General features: G+C 40.0%; 1 protein-coding gene across 1 annotated transcript; it reads left to right on the top strand.

Moving 5' to 3' along the window:
• Positions 1 to 8580: 8580 nt before the first annotated feature.
• ZNF805 (zinc finger protein 805) lies at positions 8581 to 17456 on the top strand. Its single transcript, XM_046681681.1, has one exon. The coding sequence runs from the start codon at positions 8724 to 8726 to the stop codon at positions 10206 to 10208; it is 1485 nt and encodes a 494-aa protein (XP_046537637.1). The 5' UTR covers positions 8581 to 8723; the 3' UTR covers positions 10209 to 17456.
• The last annotated feature ends 4699 nt before the right edge of the window (positions 17457 to 22155 follow it).

Below are 22155 nucleotides of genomic sequence, written 5' to 3'. Positions count from 1 at the left end.
TCTTGAGCTTGAGTGAGTGGTTAGAAGCAGGTTAGAGACTAGATACAGCCTCACAGAATTTCTCCTACTTCCACCTCCGTCCCTCCCTACATCCGGCCATCCCCAAATCCTGTCCATTTTACATCATGTACGTCTCCTGAATCCATCACTTGTACCACTTCCATGAGATCTGTCCCCACACTCTCAATCCGAGCTCTCGTCATCTTTTCCCTGGGGGTGCTAATCGTCTCCTAACTGGTCTGTCCATCTACTCTGTGCCTCTGGTCAGCTCTGTGTCCTGCACAAGCCAGCCCAGGTGCTCAGACTTTGTTCCAGACAGTTACCACTTCTCCAGCCACAGATGTCTCAGTATCTGGCCACTAATGTGTCAGCTAGTTTTCATGTTGAAAGTGAAGTCTACCTCCTTCTACTGCCTGATCCTCAACCCTTCCACACTCTTTAGAATCTTTTCCTTTCTTTTCTTTATTTGTTAAAGATTGGCACCTGAGCTAACAACTGTTGCCAGTCTTTTTGTTTTTTTTGTTTGTTTGTTTGTTTTGCCCAAATCCCTCCAGTGCATAGTTGTATATTTTAGTTGTGGGTCCTTCTGGTTGTGGTGTGTGGGATGCCGCCTCAGCGTGGCCTGATGAGTGGTGCCGAGGATCCGCACCCAGGATCCGAACCATTGAAACCCTGGGCCACCAAAGCAGAGTGCGTGAACTTAACCACTTAACCTCATTTAGAATCTTGTGTCTGGGGGCCAGCCCTGTGGCCTAGTGGTTAAGTTCAGTGCACTCTGCTTCAGCGGCCTGGGTTTGGTTCCCAGGCACGGACCTACAACACTCATTGGCAGCCATGCTGTGGCAGCAGCTCACATACAAAATAGGGGAAAATTGACACAGATGTTAGCTCAGCTGAATCTTCCTCAAACAAAAAGAGGAAGATCAACAACAGATGATAACTCAGGGCAAATCTTCCTCACCAGAAAAAAAGGATCTCATGTCTGTGGCTTCTCTTTTCAGCTAGTGGAAGAAGTCTTGCCCTTGGCCATGGCCAATTCTGACACCAGCATCTAGAAATCACCTTTTCATGGAAATACTTGCTTCACTTATATTCTGCTTGTTTTGCAACTTCATCCTTTCTCTAGTCAATATAAAATGTGCGCAAGTTCCTTACATTTGAAGAAAAAAATTAAAAATGGTCCTGTCTCGTGTTGTATTCATCCACTTTTTAGGGCATTTAATTTTTCACATCTTTTCACTCTCACACACAGTGCTGCCAAGAACATTCATGTGTATTGGTCATGTTGCATATGACTAGAGGTGTCTTTTGATGTTTCTCAGAGTCAAATTGTTGGTATAGGCTATGCAGATTTTGAAGTTTACAAGATACTTCTCATTTTTTCCAAAGGAACTATACCAATTTACACTTCTCCCAGCAAAGAGTGGAGGTTCCTTCGGCCTATACCTTGCCCAATGCTTGATACTATGAGACTCTTCAATTTTTGACAATCAAGTGGACACAAAATTCTACCTCATATGGTCTTGATTTGCTTTTCCTTTACTGCTAAGGAACTTTAGCATCTTATCATATGATTTTGGGCCAGTCTGTATTTTCTTCTTTAAAATGTCGATATCTATTTTTCTATTAACTTGTTTGCATTTTCTTTTTGATTTGTAGGGATTCTTTGTACATTCCTCATATCATCGTGTGTGTGTGTGTGTGTGTGTGTGTGGTAAAAATACTTATTACATAAAATTTATCATCTTAGCCATTTTTAAGTGTACAATTGAGTGGTATTAAATATGTTGATGTCATGCAACCATCACCACCATTCATCTACATAACTGAAACTCTTACCCATTACACAATAACCCCCCCATTTCCTTAACACCATCCCCCCCCCCCCACCCCCCAGCCCCTGGCAACCACAGTTCTACTTTCTGTGTCTGGTTTTGACTAAGTACCTCATATAAGTGAAATCATACATTATTTTTGTGTGTGTGTGACTGGCTTATTTCACTTAGCATAATGTTCTCAAGGCTCATCCATGTTGTGTAGCATGTGTCAAAATTTCCTTCCTTTTTAAGGCTTAATAATATTCCATTATGTACATATGCCACATTTTGCTTATCTGTTTATCCTTCAGTGGACACTTGAGTTGCTTCCATGTTTTAGCTATTTTGAATAAGGCTACTATGAATATGGGAGTAAAAATATCTCTTTGAGGCCCTGATTTCAGTTCTGTTGGTCATATATACAGAACCTCAATTGCTGGATCATGCGGTAATTCCATTTTTAATTTTTTTTTTTTAAAGATTTTATTTTTTCCTTTTTCTCCCCAAAGCCCCCCGGTACATAGTTGTATATATTCTTTAGTTGTGGGTCCTTCCAGCTGTGGCATGTGGGACGCCGCCCCAGCATGGCCTGACAAGCGGTGCCATGTCCACACCCAGGATCCGAACTGACGAAACCCTGGGCTGCTGCAGCGGAGCGCGCGAACCCAACTACTCGGCCACAGGGCTGGCCCCTCCATTTTTAATTTTGTGAGAAACTGCCGTACAGTTTTCCACAGAGACTATACCATTTACATTCCTGCCAACAGTGTACAAGAGATTCAATTTCTCCATATCCTCACCAACTTATTTTCTATGTTTTTTAATAGTAGCCATCTTAATGGGTGTGAGAAGATCTCTCTTTGTAGTTTTGATTTGCATTCCCTAATGATTACTGATGTTGAACATCTTTTCTTGTGCTTGTTGGCCATTTGTATATCTTCTTTGGAAAAATGTCTATTCGGGTGCTTTGGCCATTTTTGAACTGGATTGCTTGTTTTTTCTGTTACTGATTTTTAGTTCTCTATATGTCCTGGATATTAATCCCTCATCAGACATGATGATTATCAGATATTTTCTCCCATTCTTTGGGTTCCCTTTACTCTGTTGATAGTGTCTTGATGCACAAAGTTTTTTTAATTTTCAGGAACTCTGATTTGTCTATTTTTTCTTTTGTTACCTGTGCCTTTGGTGTCATATTCGAGATATCATTGCCGAATCCAATGCCATGCCTAGGTTTTCTTCTAAGAGTTTGATAGTGTTAAGTCTTATATTTAAGTCTTTGATCTATTTTGAGTTAATTTTTGTATAGGATATTAGATAAGGGTCCAATTTCATTCTTCTGCATGTAGGTTTCCAGTTTTCTCAGCACAATTTCTTAAAAAGACTGCTTCTCCCCGTTTAATGGTCTTGGCACTCTTGTCAAAAATCATTTGATGGTGTATGTGAAGATTTATTTCTGGGCTCATGATTCTATTCCCTTGGTCTGTTTTTCTTTCTGTGTGCCAGTTCCACACTGTTTGATTACTGTAGGTTTGTAGTGAGTTTGAAATAAAGAATTTTGAGTCCTCAAGCTTTGTTCTTCAAGATTGTTCTGGTTCTTCAGGATCCCTTGAGATTCCATATGGATTTTAGGATGGATTTTTCTATTTTTGCAAAAAATGTCATTGGGATTTTGATAGGGATTGTATTGAATCTATAGATGGTTTTGGGTAGTCTCAATATCTTAACCATATTGTCTTCCAGTCCATGAAGATGATATGTGTTTCCACTTATTTACATATTCTTTAATTTCTTTCAGCAATGTTTTGTAGTTTTCATTGTACAACTCTTTCACTTCATTGTTTAAATTAGTTCCTAAGTATTTTATTTTTTTATGCTATTGTAAATGGAACTATTTTCATAATTTCCTTTTCAGATTATTCATTACTATATATAGAAATCATGCAACTGATTTTTGTGTTGACTTTGTATCTTACTACATTGTTGAATTCATTTATCACTTCTCACAATTATTTTGTGGCATCTTTAGAGTTTTCTACATATAAGATCATATCATCTTATGATGATAAGAAACAAAGGTAATTTTACTTCTTCCTTTCCAATTTTGATGTATTTTATTTCTCTCTCTCTCTTTTTTTTTTTTTTTTTTTGGTGAGGAAGATTGGCCCTGAGCTAACATCTGTAGTCAGTCTTCCTCTTTTTGCTTGAGGAAGAGTGGCCCTGAGCTAATATCTGTGCCTGTCTCCCTCTCTTTTGGATGTGAGACCCATGAACCCTGGGTGCTGAGCAGAGCATAGAAACCCAACATCTGGGCCGGCCCCTTATTTCTCTTTTTATGCCTAATTGCTCTGGGTAGAACTTTCAGTATTATGTTGAATATAAGTGGTGAAAACGGGCCGACCCGCTGGCACAGCGGTTAAGCTCTCATGTTCCACTTCGGTGGCCTGCAGTTCACCAGTTGGGATCCCAGGTATGGACCTGCACTGCTTGTCAAGCTGTGCTGTGGCAGGCGTCCCACATAGAAAGTAGAGGAAGATGGGCACGAATGTTACCTCAGGGCCAGTCTTCCTCAGCAAAAAGAGGAGGCTTGGTGGCCGATGTTACCTCAGGGCCAATCTTCCTCAAAAAAAAAAAAAGTGATGAAAACAGACATCCTTTCCTTATTCCTGATCTTGGAATAAAAGTTTTCAGTCTTTCGCCATTGAGTATGATGTTTACTGTGGATTTTTCATATATGACTTTTATTATGTTGAGGTAGTTTCCATCTATTCTTAGTTTGTTGAGTGTTTTTATTATGAAAGGGTGTTGAATTTTGTCAAAAGCTTTTACTACATCACTTGAGATGATCATGTGTGTTTTTTCCTTCATTCTGTTAATATGGTGTGTTACATTGATCAATTTTCATATGTTGAACCATCCTTGCATTACAGGAGTAAACCCAACTTGATCATGGTGTATGATCCTTTTAATGTGCTGAGTTTGATTTGCTAATATTTTGTTGAGGATTTTTGCATTAGTGTTCATGAGGGATATTGGTCTATAGTTTTCCTTTCTTGTGGTGTCCTTGGGTTTGGTATCAGGGTAATACTGCCCTCAGAATGAGTTAAGAAGTGTTTCCTCCTCTTCAATTTTTTGGAAAAATTTGACAAGGACTGGTATTATTATTTTTAATTAGTGTTAGTTGTTAGTTCTTTTCAAATATTTGGTAGATTTCACCAATGAAGCCATTAAGTTGAGGGTCTTTCTTTGTTGGGAGACTTTCCATTACTGATTTAATCTCCTTCCTAGGTATAGATCTATTCAGATTTTCTATTTCTTCATGATTTAGTCTTGACAGGTTTTTTGTTTCTGGGAATTTTTCCATTTCATCTAGGTTGTCCAATTTTTCGGTGTACCGTTGTTCATATACTCTCTTAGACCTCTTTTTTTGTTTCTGTAGAATTGACAGTAATGTCCACACTTCAATTTCTGATTTTAGTGTTTTGGGTCTCTTGTTCTTAGTCCATCTAGCTAAAGGTTTGTCATTTTTGTTGATCTTTTCAAAGAACCAGCTTTTTGTTTCATTGATTTTCTCTATTTTTCTATTCTCTGTTTCATGTATTTCTATTCTAATCTTTATTATTTCCTTCCTTCTGCTAGCTTTGGGTTTACTTTGTTCTTTTCCTCCCTCCTCAAGTTGTTAAATTAGGTTGTTGATTTGAGGTCTTTTTGTTTTTTAATGTAACCATTTGTAACTATAAATTTCCCTCTTAACACTGCTTTCACTTCATCCCATAAATTTTGGTATGTTAAGTTTTCATTTTCATTAGAAACAAATTATACTTTGTATGATATCCTTTTAAAATCTCTCAAGACTTAATTTATGGACTAACGTATAGTCTATCCTGGAAAACGTCTTGAGTACACTTGAGAAGAATGTGTATGCTATTGTTGGGTAGAATGTTCTGTATATGTCTGTTAGATCTAGACAGTTTATTATGTTGTTTAAGTCCTCTGTTTCCTTACTTGTCTTTTGTCTGGTTGTTCTATTCATTATTGAGAGTAGGGTACTGAAGTTTCCATCTCTTATCATAGATCTGTCTCTTTCTCCCTTCCATTCTGTTGGGTTTTGCTTCATGTATTTTGATGGTTTGTCATTAAGTATGTAAGTGTTTACCACTGTTATATCTTGTTGCTGAATTATACCTTTTCTAATTGTCTCTCATAATCTTTTTTGATTTAAAGTCTATTTTGTCTGATATTAATAGAGCCATCCCTGCTCTTTTTTAGTTAGTATATGCATGGAATATCTTTTTTCATCTTTTCGTTCTCAATCTGTTTGTGTCTTTGGATCTAAAGTGAGTCTCTTGTAGAAAGCACATAGTTGGATCATGTGTTTTTATCGTTTTGCCAATCTCTGTTTAATCTATTTACATTTAAAGTAACTACTGATATGGAGAGACTTCTGGCATTTTTTTAAAATTAGTATTACATTTGGAAAGAGCTTAGTTTCTTTTTCTTGGAAAATTGGCCCTGAGCTAACATCTGTTGCCAATTTTCCTTTTTTTTTTTTTTTTCCCCTTTTCTCCCCAAAGCCCCAGTACGTAGTTGTATATCTTGGTTGCAGTTCATTCTACTTCTTCTATGTGGGATGCTGCCACAGCATGGCTTGATGAGTGTGGTATAGGTCTGCACCCAGGATCCAAACCAGCAAACCCTGGGCCGCCGAAGCGGAATGTGTGAACTTAACCACTCGGCCATGGGGCCAGCCCCGGTCATTTTGATATTTGTTGTCTATATGTATTATAGCTTTTTTGTCACTCATTTTCTACATTACTGTCTTCTCTTGTGTTTAGTTGACTTTTTCAGTAAAACATTTAGATTTCTTTTTCATTTCCTTTTGCATATACTGTATGGCTAATTTCTCTCTGGTTATCACATTTAACACTTAAAGTTATATCACTAACTTGAATTTATATTAGCCTAACTTTAATAACATAAAAAATACTCCTTTGAAAACCTCCATCCCTACCTCTTTCAGTTATTCATGTCACAAAATTACATCTTTATATATTGTATACCCAAAAACTTAAACTAATAACTCTCATAAATATATTAGTCTCTTAAATTATGTAGCAAACTACATGTGAAGTTGTAAACTAAAGTTACAATACTACCAGCTTTTAGACTAATAATTTTTTTAAAATTAGTCTCTTAAATCATATAGAAAACAAAAAGTGGAGTTATAAACCATTGTTACAGTAATACTAGCTTTTATAATTGCCCATATATTTACCTTTATTGACATTTTTATTTCTTCATATGGTCTTGAATTACTGTCTAGTGACCTTTCATTTCAACCTGCAGGACTCTTGAGAATTTCTTGCAAAGCAGGTCTAGTGGTAACAATCTCCCTCAGCTTTTACATATAAGAATGTCTTAATTTCTCCCTCACTCTTGAAGAACAGTTTTGCTGGACATAGGATTCTTGGTTGGCAGTTTTTTTCTTTTATGTTTGCCTATGTTGACCCACTGCCTTCTGGCCTCTCAAGTTTCTGATGAGAAATCTGATAATCTTATTGAGGAATCCTTGTATGTGACAATTTGCTTTTACTCTTGCTGTCAAGATATTTTCTTTATCGTTGGCTTTCATAGTTTGATTATAATTTTTCTCCATGTGAGTCTATTTGAGTTCATCTTGGAGTTTATTGAACTTCTTTGATGTCTTTCATCAAATTTGGGAAGTTTTCTACCATTTCTTCAAATATTCTCTCTGAACCTTTCTTTCTTCTCCTTTTGGGACTGCCACAATGAGTTTATTGATTTGCTTGATGGTGTATTACAGGTCCCTTAGGCTCTGTTCACTTTTCTTCAGTCTTTTTTTTTCCCCCTCTTCCTCAGACTCAATAATGTCCATTGTCCTATTTCAAGCTTACCGATTCTTCTTCCTGCTCACATCTTCCTTGGAATCACTCGTTTATTTTTCATAAGTTATTGTACTTTTCTGCTCCAGATTTTCTTTTTGGTTTGTTTTGTTTTTCTACTTCTTCATTGATATTTCCCCTTTGTTTATACATAGTTTTTGTGACTTTCTCCATATCTTCCTTTAGCTCCTTTAAGATGCTTGTTGTTAAGTCTTTCTCTAGTATATCTGCATCAGGTGTTTTTTAGTTTTTGGAGGGGTTCCAAACATGAGTTACCACGTCCTCAGGGACTCGTTACCTTCTTGGTTTTGATGTATGGTAAGACATACATGAAGTATTGCCAACCTAGGAGTTTCATCTGGCTTCATAGTCCAGAGATTTACTGAGTCTCATTGTATATGCACAGTTGATTGAATCATTGCCTACAGGATTCAATCTCCTGTCCTCTTTCTATCAGCTTAATTGTTATCTTATGGCTCAAAACCCCAACCCTCTAATCACATGGTTGATCTTTCTAGTGTGGCCAGGCCTTGCTCTGAGTTATCTCTTCAGCATAAACTATCTGGGGACCCAAATGAGTTACCTGTTTGCGTAAATATCTGGTCTGGAATTGACTGTGTCTCCTCTCCAGCACTCTCTCCCCTAACCCAGCCTCTCCTCCTAGCTCTCACTTTCAAGGTGTCAACAGTTCAAGGACCAGGCAAGAAAAAGATTGCTATCCTGGGATTGAGAGGTAGCAAAACACAGTAGACACAGAGGCAGTGTTTTAATCTTCACTTTCTTCACTGAAATGCAGATTTTTTTTCTTCTGTGTTGGCATTACTAACAGGCCCTGTTGTGTTTTGGATTTCTTTCAGGTGATAAAGGAAAACCCAAGATCACAGAACCTACCAGTTGTGAGCCAGCCCAGTCTGAAGGAGCCTTACTCCAGAAACAACTAACACAAGGAGCCCCAGGGGACTCCCAGGTGGGCCAAACCAAGGATCAGGATGGGCCATCAGAAATGCAAGAAGGACACTTGAGACCAGGCATAGACCCCCAGAGGAAGAAGCTCTCTGGGAAAATGAGCCCTGAACATGATGGTTTAGGGACAGTGGATGGTGTCTGTTCATGGATTGTACAGGAGCCAGTCCCTCTGGGAGGTGCTGTCCTTGACCATGACTCCTGTGGATCAGGTAGAGATCCCGTGATTCGGGAAGAGGAAAACATCTTTAAATGCAATGAATGTGGGAAAGTTTTTAACAAGAAACGCCTCCTTGCTCGACATGAGAGGATTCACTCTGGAGTGAAGCCCTATGAATGCACAGAGTGTGGGAAAACATTTAGTAAGAGCACTTACCTCCTTCAACACCATATGGTCCACACTGGGGAGAAGCCCTATAAGTGCATGGAGTGTGGGAAAGCCTTCAACCGCAAGTCACACCTTACACAACACCAGCGGATTCACAGTGGAGAGAAGCCTTATAAGTGCAATGAATGTGGAAAAGCCTTCACCCACCGCTCCACTTTTGTCTTGCATAACAGGAGCCACACAGGAGAAAAGCCCTTTGTGTGCAAGGAATGTGGAAAAGCCTTCCGAGATAGGCCTGGTTTCATTCGACACTACATCATCCATAGTGGTGAGAATCCCTATGAATGCTTTGAATGTGGCAAGGTCTTCAAACACCGGTCATACCTCATGTGGCACCAGCAGACTCACACTGGGGAGAAGCCCTATGAGTGCAGTGAATGTGGGAAAGCCTTCTGTGAGAGCGCAGCCCTCATTCACCACTACGTCATCCACACTGGGGAGAAGCCCTTTGAGTGCCTGGAGTGTGGGAAGGCCTTCAACCACAGGTCATACCTCAAGAGGCACCAGCGGATTCACACTGGGGAGAAGCCTTATGTATGCAGTGAATGTGGAAAGGCCTTTACCCACTGCTCCACTTTTATCTTGCATAAAAGGGCCCACACTGGAGAAAAACCTTTTGAGTGCAAAGAATGTGGGAAAGCCTTCAGCAATCGGGCAGACCTCATTCGACATTTCAGCATCCACACTGGAGAGAAGCCCTATGAGTGCATGGAGTGTGGGAAGGCCTTCAACCGCAGGTCAGGCCTCACGAGACACCAACGGATTCATAGTGGAGAGAAGCCCTATGAATGCCTCGAGTGCGGGAAGACCTTCTGCTGGAGCACAAACCTGATTCGACATTCCATTATCCACACTGGAGAGAAGCCCTATGAGTGCAGTGAGTGTGGAAAGTCCTTCAGTCGAAGCTCATCCCTCACTCAGCATCAGAGGGTTCATTCTGGGAGAAACCCTGTCAGTGTAACAGAAGTGGGAAGACCCTTCCCAAATGGGCAATCCTCGGTCAACCTCCAAGAACTCCTATTGGGGGAAGACTTTTTGAATGTAACCACTGAGGAAAATCTTTTGCCAGAGGAAACATCTTACTCAGAATCTGATCATTCATACCAAAGAGAAACCCCTCAGTTTTCTTCTCTGTGAGAAACCCTGTTGCAGGATATCAGTTGTCATCTGAAGAGTCATACTGGAAATTGACCCAGCCTAGAGCCTTATTCCATGTCTGAGATTCATCCAGGAGAGAGACCCAGTGGTTATTATGCACTAAGGAAAACCTTCAGCTACATCTTTCTCCTTAGTTTACACTGCAGTGTTATCTCAGGAATTTTCTTTTTAAGAAGAAGGAAGAGACTTAGAAGAGAAAATGACCTGCAAACACAGTTTCTTTCTGACTTCCTTGCCAAGCCTATGGCACTTTGTCATGGATCCCTTAGTTTACTTTGTAGGAAGAGAGTTTGTTTCAGAGATAAAGGACCTAGACTCTTTATGTGTTTGGTATATACGTTAATTGCTGTCCAGTGTGAGGCGAGTTAGACAGTGGAGGGCAGGTCTGGAAACTTTCATTGAACATCTTTCTTCTAAAACATTGTCTCTACTCTTGAGCTTAATTTTTGTGAGAAGTATGAAGGCTTGAGCCATCAAATACCTTTATATTTGAGGAGATAAGAGTACACATATGAATGGGCACATTTTACTGCATCAGTTAAGACTGTTTAAGGCTTTGATTTTTAAAAAACAAACCTTTTCTTCATGTGGTTTTAAAGAACTGATAATCAGACTTTTTCTTGATCCTGTTCTATTGGTTTATTTGATTGCTGTAGCTATGTGGTAAATCTTTTAATTGAGTAAGGCGATTCATCTCTCTTTAATCTTCCTATTTAAAGTTAGTTTAATACTGCTAGTTATTTTGAATTTCCATATAAAGATTGAATTAGCTTGTCTATTTTTACAAAAATCTTTATCAAATTTTGATAGAAATTGAGTTAAATTGTAGATCAGTTTTTTGAGAATCAGCATCTTTACTGTGTTGAGTCTTCCAATTCATAAACTCGGTATGTCTCAGCATTCATTTAAATATCACTTGATTTATTTCGTTACTGTTTTGTAAATTTCAGTAATAGGTCCTGTACAATTTTTGTAAGCTTTATATCTAGGTATTTCTTTATTTTGAGTGATTATAAATAGCATTGATTTTTAAAATTTCAATTTTCGCACAACCTTTGGTAGTATACAGAAATACAGTTATTTTTTGGATGTTATTTTGGTATCTTGCAATCTTGCTGAACTGTAGCCTTTTTTTTTTTTTTTTATAATATGCTTGGGATTTTCTACACAGAAATAACATGTGCAAATAGAGACAGTTTTATTTCTTTCTTCCCATCCATATACCTTTTTTTTTTCTTGTCTTAGTGTACTGGCTAGGATTTCCAATATGACTTTCAGTAGTAGTAGTGAGAAAGGATATCCTTGCCTGGTTCCTCGTATTACAAGGAAAACATTCAGTTTTTCACCATTAAGTATGATGTTAGTTGTAAGGCTTCCTTCATAGAGGTTTCTTTTTAAGTTTAGAAAGTTTCCCTCTATTCCTGATTTGCTGAGATTTGTTATTGTGAATGGGTGTTGAATTTTGTCAAATGCGTTTTCTCTATCAGTTGATAAGATCATGTTTTTTTTCCTTCTGTAGCCGGTTCATATGATGTGTTACATTTATTTGAAGTTTGAATATTGAACCAGTTTTGTATCCTTGAACTAAGTCCCACTTGGTCATGGAATATAGTTATTTTTATATATTGTATTACAGTATCCAGTATGCTCGTATTTTGTTGGGGAAGTTTTCCTGTTTCATGAGTGATCATGGTATGCATTTTTCTTTCTTACTTTTGTTCATTCTTTTTTTTGTACTGTCATTGTCTAGTTTAGTGTCTAGATGATACTGGCCTCCCAACATGTGTTGAGAGGTGTTCTTTCTTCTATTATTTGGAAGACTGTGTAGAATTGGTTTTATTTGTTTTAATGTTTGGTAGCATTCTCCAGTGAACCATTTAGGCCTGGAGAGTTTTCTTTTGAATGCTTTTTATTTATTTATTTTATTTAATATGTATAGAACTATTCAGAGTATTTGTTTCATATTGGATGAATTTTCATAGTTTATTCTTTTCTAGGACTTGTTCCATTTCATCTAAATTTTCTGATTTGTTTTGAGTATTCCTTTATAATCCTTTTAATGGCAGCAGAATCTGTACTTATATCCCACGTTTTATTCCTGTTGTTGGAAACATGTCTTCTCTGTCAGTCTTCTGAGACAGTTCTCAATTTTATTCACTGTTTTAAAGAACCAGCACTTTATATTATTGTTTTTTTCTCTGTTATCTTTCTGTTCTTAATTTCACTGATTTCTCTTCTGATCTTTATTATATCCTTTCTTCTACTTGTTTTGGTTGTATTTTGCTCTGTAGTTTCTTGAGATGGTTGCTTAGATTTTTTAATTTTTCTAATGTAAGCATTAAGTTCTATAAATTTTGTTCACAGCACTGTTTTAGCTTCATCTCACAAGTTTTAATACATTTTAATTATATTTCATTCAGTTCTATTTCTTTATTTGAGACTTCCTCTCTAATCTATGGATTATTTAGTATTATGTTGTTTAATTTCCTAGTGTTTAGAGTATTTCATGCTTTTTGTTATTGATTTTCTGTTCGTTTTACATTTGATCTGGCTGTTTAAATTTGCTGAGATTTGTTTTATGACCCAGGATATGGTCTAGCTTGATGAATGTTCTGTAATTCTGCTTGAAAAGAATGTGTAATCTACTGTCTTCGGGTGGTGTTTGTATCAATGTCTACACAATCATGTTGGTTGATGATGTTATTCAGATTTTCTATATCCTTGCTGATTTTCTGGCTAGTAATTCTATCAATAGCTGAGAGAGGGGTGTTGAAGCCCTGCCCTGTAATTCTGGAATTATCTGTTCCTCCTTTAAGGTCTGTCAGTTTGTGTCTCATGTATTTCAAAGCTCTGTTGTTTGGTGCGTACACTTAGGATTGCTATGTCATCTTGATGTATTGACCCTGTTATCTTTATATAATGTCCCTTTTTGCCCCTGTAATTTTCTTTACTTTGAAGTATACTTTATCTGATATTAATGTAGTTACTACTGCATTTTGTAGTTAACGTTTGCATGATTTATATTTTTCCATAATTTTATTTTCAACCTTATTTATATTGTTACATTTGAAGTAAGTTTCTGGCAATAGCATATAGTCGGGTTATGCTTTCTTTTTATACATTTTACCAATTTCTGTTTTTAAATTGGTATATTTAGACCATTTAAACTTAAAGTAATTATTGATATGATAGGGCTTGTCTCCCATTTTATGATTTGTTTTTTGTGTTTGTTCCATTTATTGTTCCTCTTGTTATTTTTTTTGCCTTCCTGTGGGTTGCTTTAATTTTTATAATTCCATTTGATATATCTATGATGTTTTTGAGTAGATCTCTTTGTAATTTAGTGGTTACTCTAGGTGTTATGTTGTATACACATGACATCACAGCCTTCCATTTTAGCACTTTGATGTGTAGAAACCTTACTTCTGTGGGGTCCCCTTACAGTCCCCAATCTTCAGTATTTCCTGTTCGTACACGAGCACCATACTGGACGATGTCCTCATTTTTACTTCAGCTGTCAAACATTTTTTACAAATCTCATGAGAAGCATAGTTTACCTCTACTTTTACCCGTTCCATTGTTCTTTCTTCCTTGTTGAAATTCCAAGATTTCTTTTGTTAACATTTCCTTTCTTTTTTGTGAATTCCTGTGGTCTTTCTTCTAGAGTAGGTCTTCTGAGCAAATATTTCTGTTTTCCTTCATCTAAAAATGGCTTTATGTCCCTTGGTTCCTGAGGATATTTTTGTGGGACATAGGATTCGGGCTCAGCAGTTCTTTTCTTTCAGTACGTGAAAAGCATGTCATTTCCTTCTGTCCTTTTTTGTTTCAGATGAGAAATCTACTGCATTTGACCCATTGTTTTCCTATCTGTAATGCATCCTTTCTGTCAAGCTGCTTTCAGAGTGTTTTTTCTTTGTATATAGAGTTCAGAAGTTTGATTATGATGTAACCTGGCATGAATCTTTTGGGTTTATCCTGTTTAGTGTTTGCTCTGCTTTTTGAATCTATTAGTATATGCCCATTGCCAAATTTGGGAAATTTTTAGTTATTAGTTCTTCAAATATTTTTTCATCCCTATACTTTCTCCTCTCTTTCAGGGACTCCAATAACATGAATGGTAGATCTTTTCTTGTTTCACAGGTCCCTCAGGCTCTCATGGTTTTTTCCCCCAGTCTGTTTTCTCTCTGTTGCTCAGATTGATTAATTTTCCCTGATCTTTCTTTGAGCTCACTGATTCTTTTCTCTCTCATATTTAAACTACTATTGAGCTCACCCACTGAGTTTTCCTTTTGGTTTTTGATGTTTCAATTGTTTAATTTCCATTTGGTTTTTTTATACGTCTTCTATTTCTTTGCCTAGTTTATAATGCCAAAGAAGGACACTGAGAAAACAGACAAAACTGTGTAGTCCAAAGTCATGGTTCTCCGGTGGTTTATCTTGATGTTGAAATAGAAATCCTAAGTTATTTGGAGGAATGGAAGGCCTAAAGTCTTCTGTGTTGGCATCCACAAGTATTTCTAAGAACAAATCTAACAACTGAGGGTGATCCACAGATTTTCAAGGTTATGTTCTCCAGGAAAGATTTGTGTGTAAAATTCCCCAGCTCTCTAAACCCTCTTACAGCCTCAAAGGAGATGGGGCCACCCCTCTGCCAGGATCACTCTTCCTCTTTATGCTTTAACACATTTCCCCTACTCTTCAACTTTCTAGGACCACTTTCTTTTACATCCCCACTGCTAGATCTTTAACATTTTCCTCTTAAGCCCCTTCTATCCTCATAATCTGTACCTATGTTCAAGTCTAGTCTTACCCCCATCCACTTTCTGCCCCGTAAGCCCATTGAGCTCTGTCTTTCTCCTTTCTCTCACAGACTCACTGTGTCTAACTGTCCTGTCCACTGTCTGTCCCCACCCCGTACTCCCTTTCACTCCACTGACTACTAAAGAATGGCCTCCACTGTCTCCTGACTTAAGCTCTTCTCACAAAGTTCCGTTTTGCATCGTGGTGGTTGCCCCTCTCCCAACTCCATTATTGGACGTTTTTACTGCTGCCTACCTCTTTGATTTGAAGATCCTTTCCTTGTTTCTGTGAGTTCCTGCCCTTCCCCTAAAGAGGTCCTATGTCTTCCTTCCATCTATTAAATAATGCTGCTTTCCAGGATCCATCTTTGGCCATTGCTTTCTCACTTGTGATGTGTGGCATGAGTGAGTTAATTCCCTCTCAAGGGATTGTACTCTTAATGGTCTACAGAGTTCCCCCAAATCCATGTCTCCAGGTTGAGCATTTCTCATGTCTGTTACCCACTGGTCACCCTTCCACACCTTCTCTGTATTCATATTCACTGAGTTTATGCACATGTCGCGTGGCCATCACCATGAGGATGCACCCATAGTAATCATAAGAGCAAGCAAGCATATAGTATTACTATGTATTAGCTGTTGTTTTTGAATATTTTACACACATCAACTCTTTTAACCTTTGCAACAAGTCTTTGTAGTAGGTAATGTTATCCCCATTTTACAGATCAGAAAACTGAGGCATAGAAAAGTTAAGGGAATTTGCCAAGGAATTAGAAAGTATGAGATTAGGGGTGGGAGGCCAGTTAGGCTGGCTGCAGAATCCAGGCCCTTCTCACTTTCCTGTGTTGCTTCTCATGGGATGAGTCTTTGTTTTCCTGGTCACCATTCATTTTTACTAAAATGAATTAAATAGTGCTCATTTAGCTATAACGCTTTTTCTCATTTGATGGTACATCTTGGCCGTCCCTTCAGGTTGAGTGAGATAAACCAGACTCTCTCTCTAATGGCTGCATAATCTGGTGTAACTGTGTAGAAAATGCAGATAATCTCTGCATTTGAGGTCGGGGGGAGGCAGAGAAGGGCGAAGGTGGGCATTTGGTTTTCAGCATTGTGTTTGAGGTGCCTGCAGAACAGCTCAGTGAATCCCACTATCTTCTGCCTTGTCGCCCAAGCCAGACGCCTCGCAGCCATTTTTCTGTCATCATCCTGGCATCCAGCCACTCTCCCGTTCTGTTCATCTGTTCATTTTACCTTTTTATTTTCCTTAGTAGACACTCAACAGATGTGTGTTTTAGTGAGTGGCTACACACAGCAGGGTATTTTTATTACAATGTTTGGGTCCTCGCAGAATGTTTACACAAAGCTGTGAATATATTTGGCACAGTATATGACATGATTCAAAGAGAATCTACATGGGGTTTTATGGTCTGATATATAAGACTCTAAAAGTTATAATGAATGATTGTGTCAGAGGTCCTCCCAGAGGTCACCCCAGGTTTGATGATTTACTAGGAAGGCTCACAGGACTCAGCATATTATCGTACTCAATGACTATGATTTATTACAGCAAAAAGAATACAAAACAGATTCAGGCAAGGGAAAAGGCACAAGGACCGAAGTCCAGCGGAAACCAGAGACATGTTTCAGGAGTTCTGATGTTTAATTTAAGCTCCATCAGTGAGTTATGACAGCATGTGTGAAATGTCTACTAGGGAAGCTCATTAGAAACTCACTGCCCCAGGGTTTTTATTGGGCTCCCTTTGTCTAGAACATAACCAGAATTCTAGACCTCCAGAAGGATAGCAGGTGACCAGCATAAGCCACATGTTTACACAAACAATAGGCACACTGAGCCATTCCTTGTTTCTGGGAATGATGGGAAATCTCCCGAAATCTAAGCTTCCAAATTCCAGCCATGTGCAAACTTTGAAGCTCAAAGGATGGCAGTCTAAGGCCTGCTACGTTAACTACTCTTCATAGTGATTTAAACGGTACTAAAATGTTGAGTAAGTTCAAATATCTGTAACAAATATCGAACAAGTACAGTTTGCTACAAGAAAATATGTCATAGCTTTGAGGTAAAGTCATATATACATGTAAACCATTGTAACTAAAAGAATCAGTTAAATCACAATGGAAATTCTTACAAACGAAGCAGACAGGATTTAACTTAGTGATGACAAGTACAGAGAATATCTGATAAGAAAGGAGGTTGCCTCTCTCATTATCTGTATAGATAGATATGTCTTCAAGTCATTTGACTTTTGAATATTCCCTTCATTTGCCTTTATTTCTATAAAGATGTAATGGCCAGGTCAATGCTGTGTATTTCCATTGCACATATGTCAACAATTTCTCGTCTACTCTTTGTTCCCACTATTGAAACTTGTAGCCTTTGGCTTCAACAAAAAGAATTAAAGAATATGGAGTCATAATAGTTCCTGCGTCATTAAATGTGCATCACTTGAGACTAAAGAGTGTGTTGTTGGAGGGTTAGTCACCTTCCTGGATCTGTGAGTTTCACTTGGAGGGACGGGAGCAGGTGGCCCCAGCTGGGAGGCCCTCTGCAGAGTCATGATGCTAGAAACCTATGGAAATCTGGTCTCTGGGCGTATGTACCTATTCCCTTTGTCCTCACACTCCAGCCCACAGATGGCCTTTCCTGTCTCAGTTGTAAGAAGCTGAGTGCCTCTGGAATGTTCAGTGATGTCATCCGTAAGTTTCATGGGTTAAAGATTTGTAATCTGTTGGCTCACGGATATGTTACACGCCTCACAATGAAATGGTCTAAGCTAAATTGTAAATGGGCAACTTTGCCTCCCTCAGAGCAGTGTCAGGAGTATCAGCCTTCTAGTCAAACTACCTGGTTGTACTTCCTGGCCTTGTTCTTACCTGCTGGATGACTTTAAGGAAATTCCTGACCACTGTGCTTCCCTTTAATTAGGAAATCTATGCACTAAGCATATCTTTTTATTCTAATGTTTTGGTTCCTGGCACCTTGCTGATGCTGGAGAGACTGCTTCTCCCAGGGCTACCTACTTCCTAGAGGTAGCAAAGGACTGCCGTCTGAGCAGGCCTGTCACATGCAAACCAGCTGATCCAAAGCCCATACCTGTCAGCTACCTCCTGTCAAGGTCTCACACATGGAGCCAGTGTCTCCTTGGCCTAATCAACCAGGGCCAGCGATCAGGCAACTAAGGGCAGTTCCCACTGAAATTGTTCAAACTAGCTAATGCTGAGCCTGCTTAGCCTGCTTACCTTCCTGCCCATTCCTTTCAGTGAAAAGCACAATAAAGACCCTTGCCCATGCTTTCCCCTCGCTCCTCCTGCTTCTTGGCTGACCCTGGTGCTTCCCCATGTGACCGTGCATGGTATGGTGTTGAACTGTGAGTAACAAATTATCTTTTTGATGGCAGTCATCTCCTGATCTGTTGGCCTTACCATAACTTTATAACTATGAAACCTACAATTTAAAACAATCCAGCTCAAAGCATTGATGTGGGGGTAAATTTAAAGAGTTTAGCAAATTGGCCATTTCTATGTTACTTCCAAAGAATGGGGTGTTAATGCACCAAGCCAGATGTGATCTTTAAGTCAGAACAAGGTGGAGAGCCCTGGACAGAGGAGGGAGCAATGCCAAGGAGGGCTGTCCAGGTGAGCAAGTAGAAACCAGGCATTCTATGGGGGCGGCCCCGTGGCCGAGTGGGTAAGTTCGCGCATTCCACTTCAGCAGCCCAGGGTTTCACCAGTTCGAATCCTGGGCGCGGACATGGCACTGCTCATCACGCCATGCTAAGGCGGCATGCCACATAGCACAACCAGAAGGACCTACGACTAGAATATACAACTTATGTACTGGGAGGCTTTGGGGAGAAAGAAAAGGAAAAAAAAGATTGGCAACAGATGTTAGCGCAGGTGCCAATCTTAAAAAAAAAAGACGAGAAACCAGGCATTTGAGGGACCGTGGTGTTAGTAAGGTCCGAGTTATCTCCTGTGGGGTGCTATTTTAGGAAGATTGTTCCAGAAGTCCTTCTCCTAGCCTCATACCTCTGAAAATGGCCAAGCTCAACTAATTAAGGCCTCCAAATACACAAACAATGCCTTTAGATGTTCTCCTTGTGTCATTTCTCCTACTTTAGATTGAAGGAAGAAATGCCCTTCTGTGTGCTGTCTCCATTTGTTTTCCTGACCATCCTCCCTTTCACAGGCATCCTCGTCGCACTCCCTCCTCAGCTGCGTCATCTTTCATCGTTTCTGTTTGCTACTCTTGCTCTTCTTAGTTCCTTTCCCTGTCCCTGCTTTCAGGTAAGAGTCCTCACACAGGTTCAGAGCGCTTCCTTCTCACCTTGCCTCTTGTTGATGACAGCCAAATCACACATAAGCAGTGTCGCCTTATTTCTCTGTATTAGAGTCTCCTCTTGCCTTACACCTTAGATACCACAGCCACCTGCACACCTGTTTTTCATCTGTTTTTTGTTTTCACTCTTGCCCTTCCTGAGATCCCTCACACTTTGGCTTCAGTGACAGGCATCACCACTGTGACCCTACATCTGTGCGGAAACTGAGTTGTTTGTCTTGTCATCCCTCTCTCTGTTTAACCAAGGGTTCTCTCTGTGTATATGTAGTATTTGACTTGAGCATTACCTCTTCCTTGCTCTGTTCCTCTCCACTTCCCAAAACCTCTACTCTGCGTCCTGAACATCCTTACTACAATTTGCCAGCCCCTACACAGCTCTTGCCAAGGTCAGCAGTGACTCCCATTAAGGCCTTGTCTTTACCTGGCTATCAGCAGAATGTGATTGTGTCGAGCACTCCGTTCTTGAAATACACTCTGTTTCCTTGGTTCTGGAACATGGAACATCATTCTCCTGGTGCTCACTTGAGCCTGCCCTCTGTCTCTCCCTGCTTTCTCTCTCTCTCTCTCTCTTTTTTTTTTTTTAAGGAAGATTAGCCCTGAGCTAACATCTGCCGCCAATCCTCCTCTTTTTGCTGAGGAAGACTGGCCCTGAGCCAACATCCGTGCCCATCTTTCTCTACTTTATATGTGGGACACCTACCACAGCACGGCTTGCCAAGTGGTGCCATGTACGCACCCAGGATCTGAACCGGCGAACCCCAGGCTGCCGAAGCAGAGCGTGTGCACTTGGCTGCTGCGCCACCTAGCCGGCCCCACTTTCTCTCTTTTTCCTTCTTGCTGACTCATCCATGTCCACGTACCCATTCAGTGTTGAAATTTCTAAAGATTTTGCCCTAGACCGCTTTATTTCTCACAAGGTCTCTGCCAAGGCCTCATCTGTGCCCCTGACTTCAGGTATCGTATTTGCTTTGAAGACACTGAAATTTTTTACCCCAATCCTGACTTCTCCTCGGAGCTCTGGACCTGAATTCCTGATGGTCTTCTTGCTGTCCCCACTTGGATGTTTCAAAGATGCCTTGGTCTCCATGTGATTTAATAAGATTCAAAACCGACTCCTCCCAGATTCTGATCCACTTTTAGTCTTCCCTCAGTACTACCTGTACTGTGCGGTTACCCAGGACAGAGATCCCTGACTCAGCACAATTACCTCCCTGTCCTCATCCCCATGTACAATCAGAGAGAGTTGCCACATTCACCTCTTAAATGCCACTCAAGTCTGTCATCCCTCTCATTCACTGCCTCCTTCCTAGTCCATCCAACCATCATCACCTCAACTTCTGCCTCACCTTACTAATGGGGTCTGCTTGTATCCACATTTCCTCTCTAATCCATTCTCCACACTGAAGCCAGAGATGCAGCTCAGATTTGATCAAGTACTACTCAGCCTGCCGCACTCCCTAAAGTGTTTCATGACTTCCCTTAACTCCTAGGATAAAACCAAATCCTGGGGCTGGCCTCGGGGCTGAGTGGTTAAGTTCATGTGCTATGCTTTAGTGGCCTGGGGTTTGCCAGTTTGGATCCTGAGCACGGACCTACACACCACTCATCAAGCCATGCTGTGGCAGCGTCCCACATTGAAGACCTGGAATGACTTACAACTAGGATACACAACTATGTACTCAGGCTTTGGGGAGAAAAAAAAAAAGAGCACCAAATCCTTAATGTGGCCCATCCAGGGAGCCTTACCTGGTGTGGGATGTGCCTACATTACCGCCTTTTCTCCTGCACAATTCTCAGCTCTCTTTTCACTTCCTGCTTCCCTTTCTTGTCCCTTTTTCCCACCTGCTGTGGGGCTCTTCCCTACCCACTCTGGTCCGTGAGTGAGTGCTTGTCCCTCCCATCTCAACTAGCACCTCCTCAGGAAAGCCTTCACCACAACACCCATCCAGGTCATAACTTTGCTTTTTCACAAATATATATATATATACAGTTCTTCATTCCCCAAGACAATCTTCAGGTGCGACGGTTTGCTAGAAGGATTCACTAGACTCAGAAAGTGGTTAAACTCATGCTTCCGGATTATTTCAGCAAAAGGACACAGATCAAGATGACCAAAGAGAAAAGGCACGTGGGGGAAAGTCCAGGAGAACCAAGCACAAGCTTTCAGGTGTCCCTCCCAGGGCAGTCGCATGGGGAGCCAATTCTTTCAGCAAAGATGTGACAACATTTTCAAGTGTTGCCAACCAAGGAAGCTCACCCAAGCTTCAGTGTTCAGGGTTTTCATTGAGGCGCATGGTACCTACATGACTAACCATGGATGCTCAGTCTCCAGGATCCTCAGAAGGCAAAGATGCAGTGTGGCCCAGGGCCCCAGGTGTACAAAACCCATCATTCACCAGGAGTCATACTGTTAGCATAAGTTATCTGGTCAAACTGATACAGTGGGACCCAAGGCCTTAGGCATAAAAAATCACTCTTACCAGCAAGATATTCCAAGGACTCAGGTGGGTTTCCTGCAGCTGGTAAGGGCAAGTCATTTCTTTTGAATGTGTAGCATTTGAGCAACCAATGACTGTTCATTTAACACTTTCCTGCACAATCCACTCCATTGGCCCTTGGCCGAGGCTCTGTTACAGCAAGACAACCATATTTGCCTGAGCATCTACATGTAGTAAAGTATTTCTGTAACATACACCATCGTATCATCAGGAATATGCCTAACATTTGAAGGAGGCAGTGTGGCGTACAGACATTTAAAGAAACAAGTAAT

The sequence above is a fragment of the Equus quagga genome, chromosome 13 (assembly GCF_021613505.1).
Source record: "Equus quagga isolate Etosha38 chromosome 13, UCLA_HA_Equagga_1.0, whole genome shotgun sequence".
Taxonomy (NCBI): domain Eukaryota; kingdom Metazoa; phylum Chordata; class Mammalia; order Perissodactyla; family Equidae; genus Equus; species Equus quagga.
The sequence above is the reverse complement of the archived record's forward strand: the minus strand, read 5'-3'. Positions and strand labels throughout refer to the sequence as shown.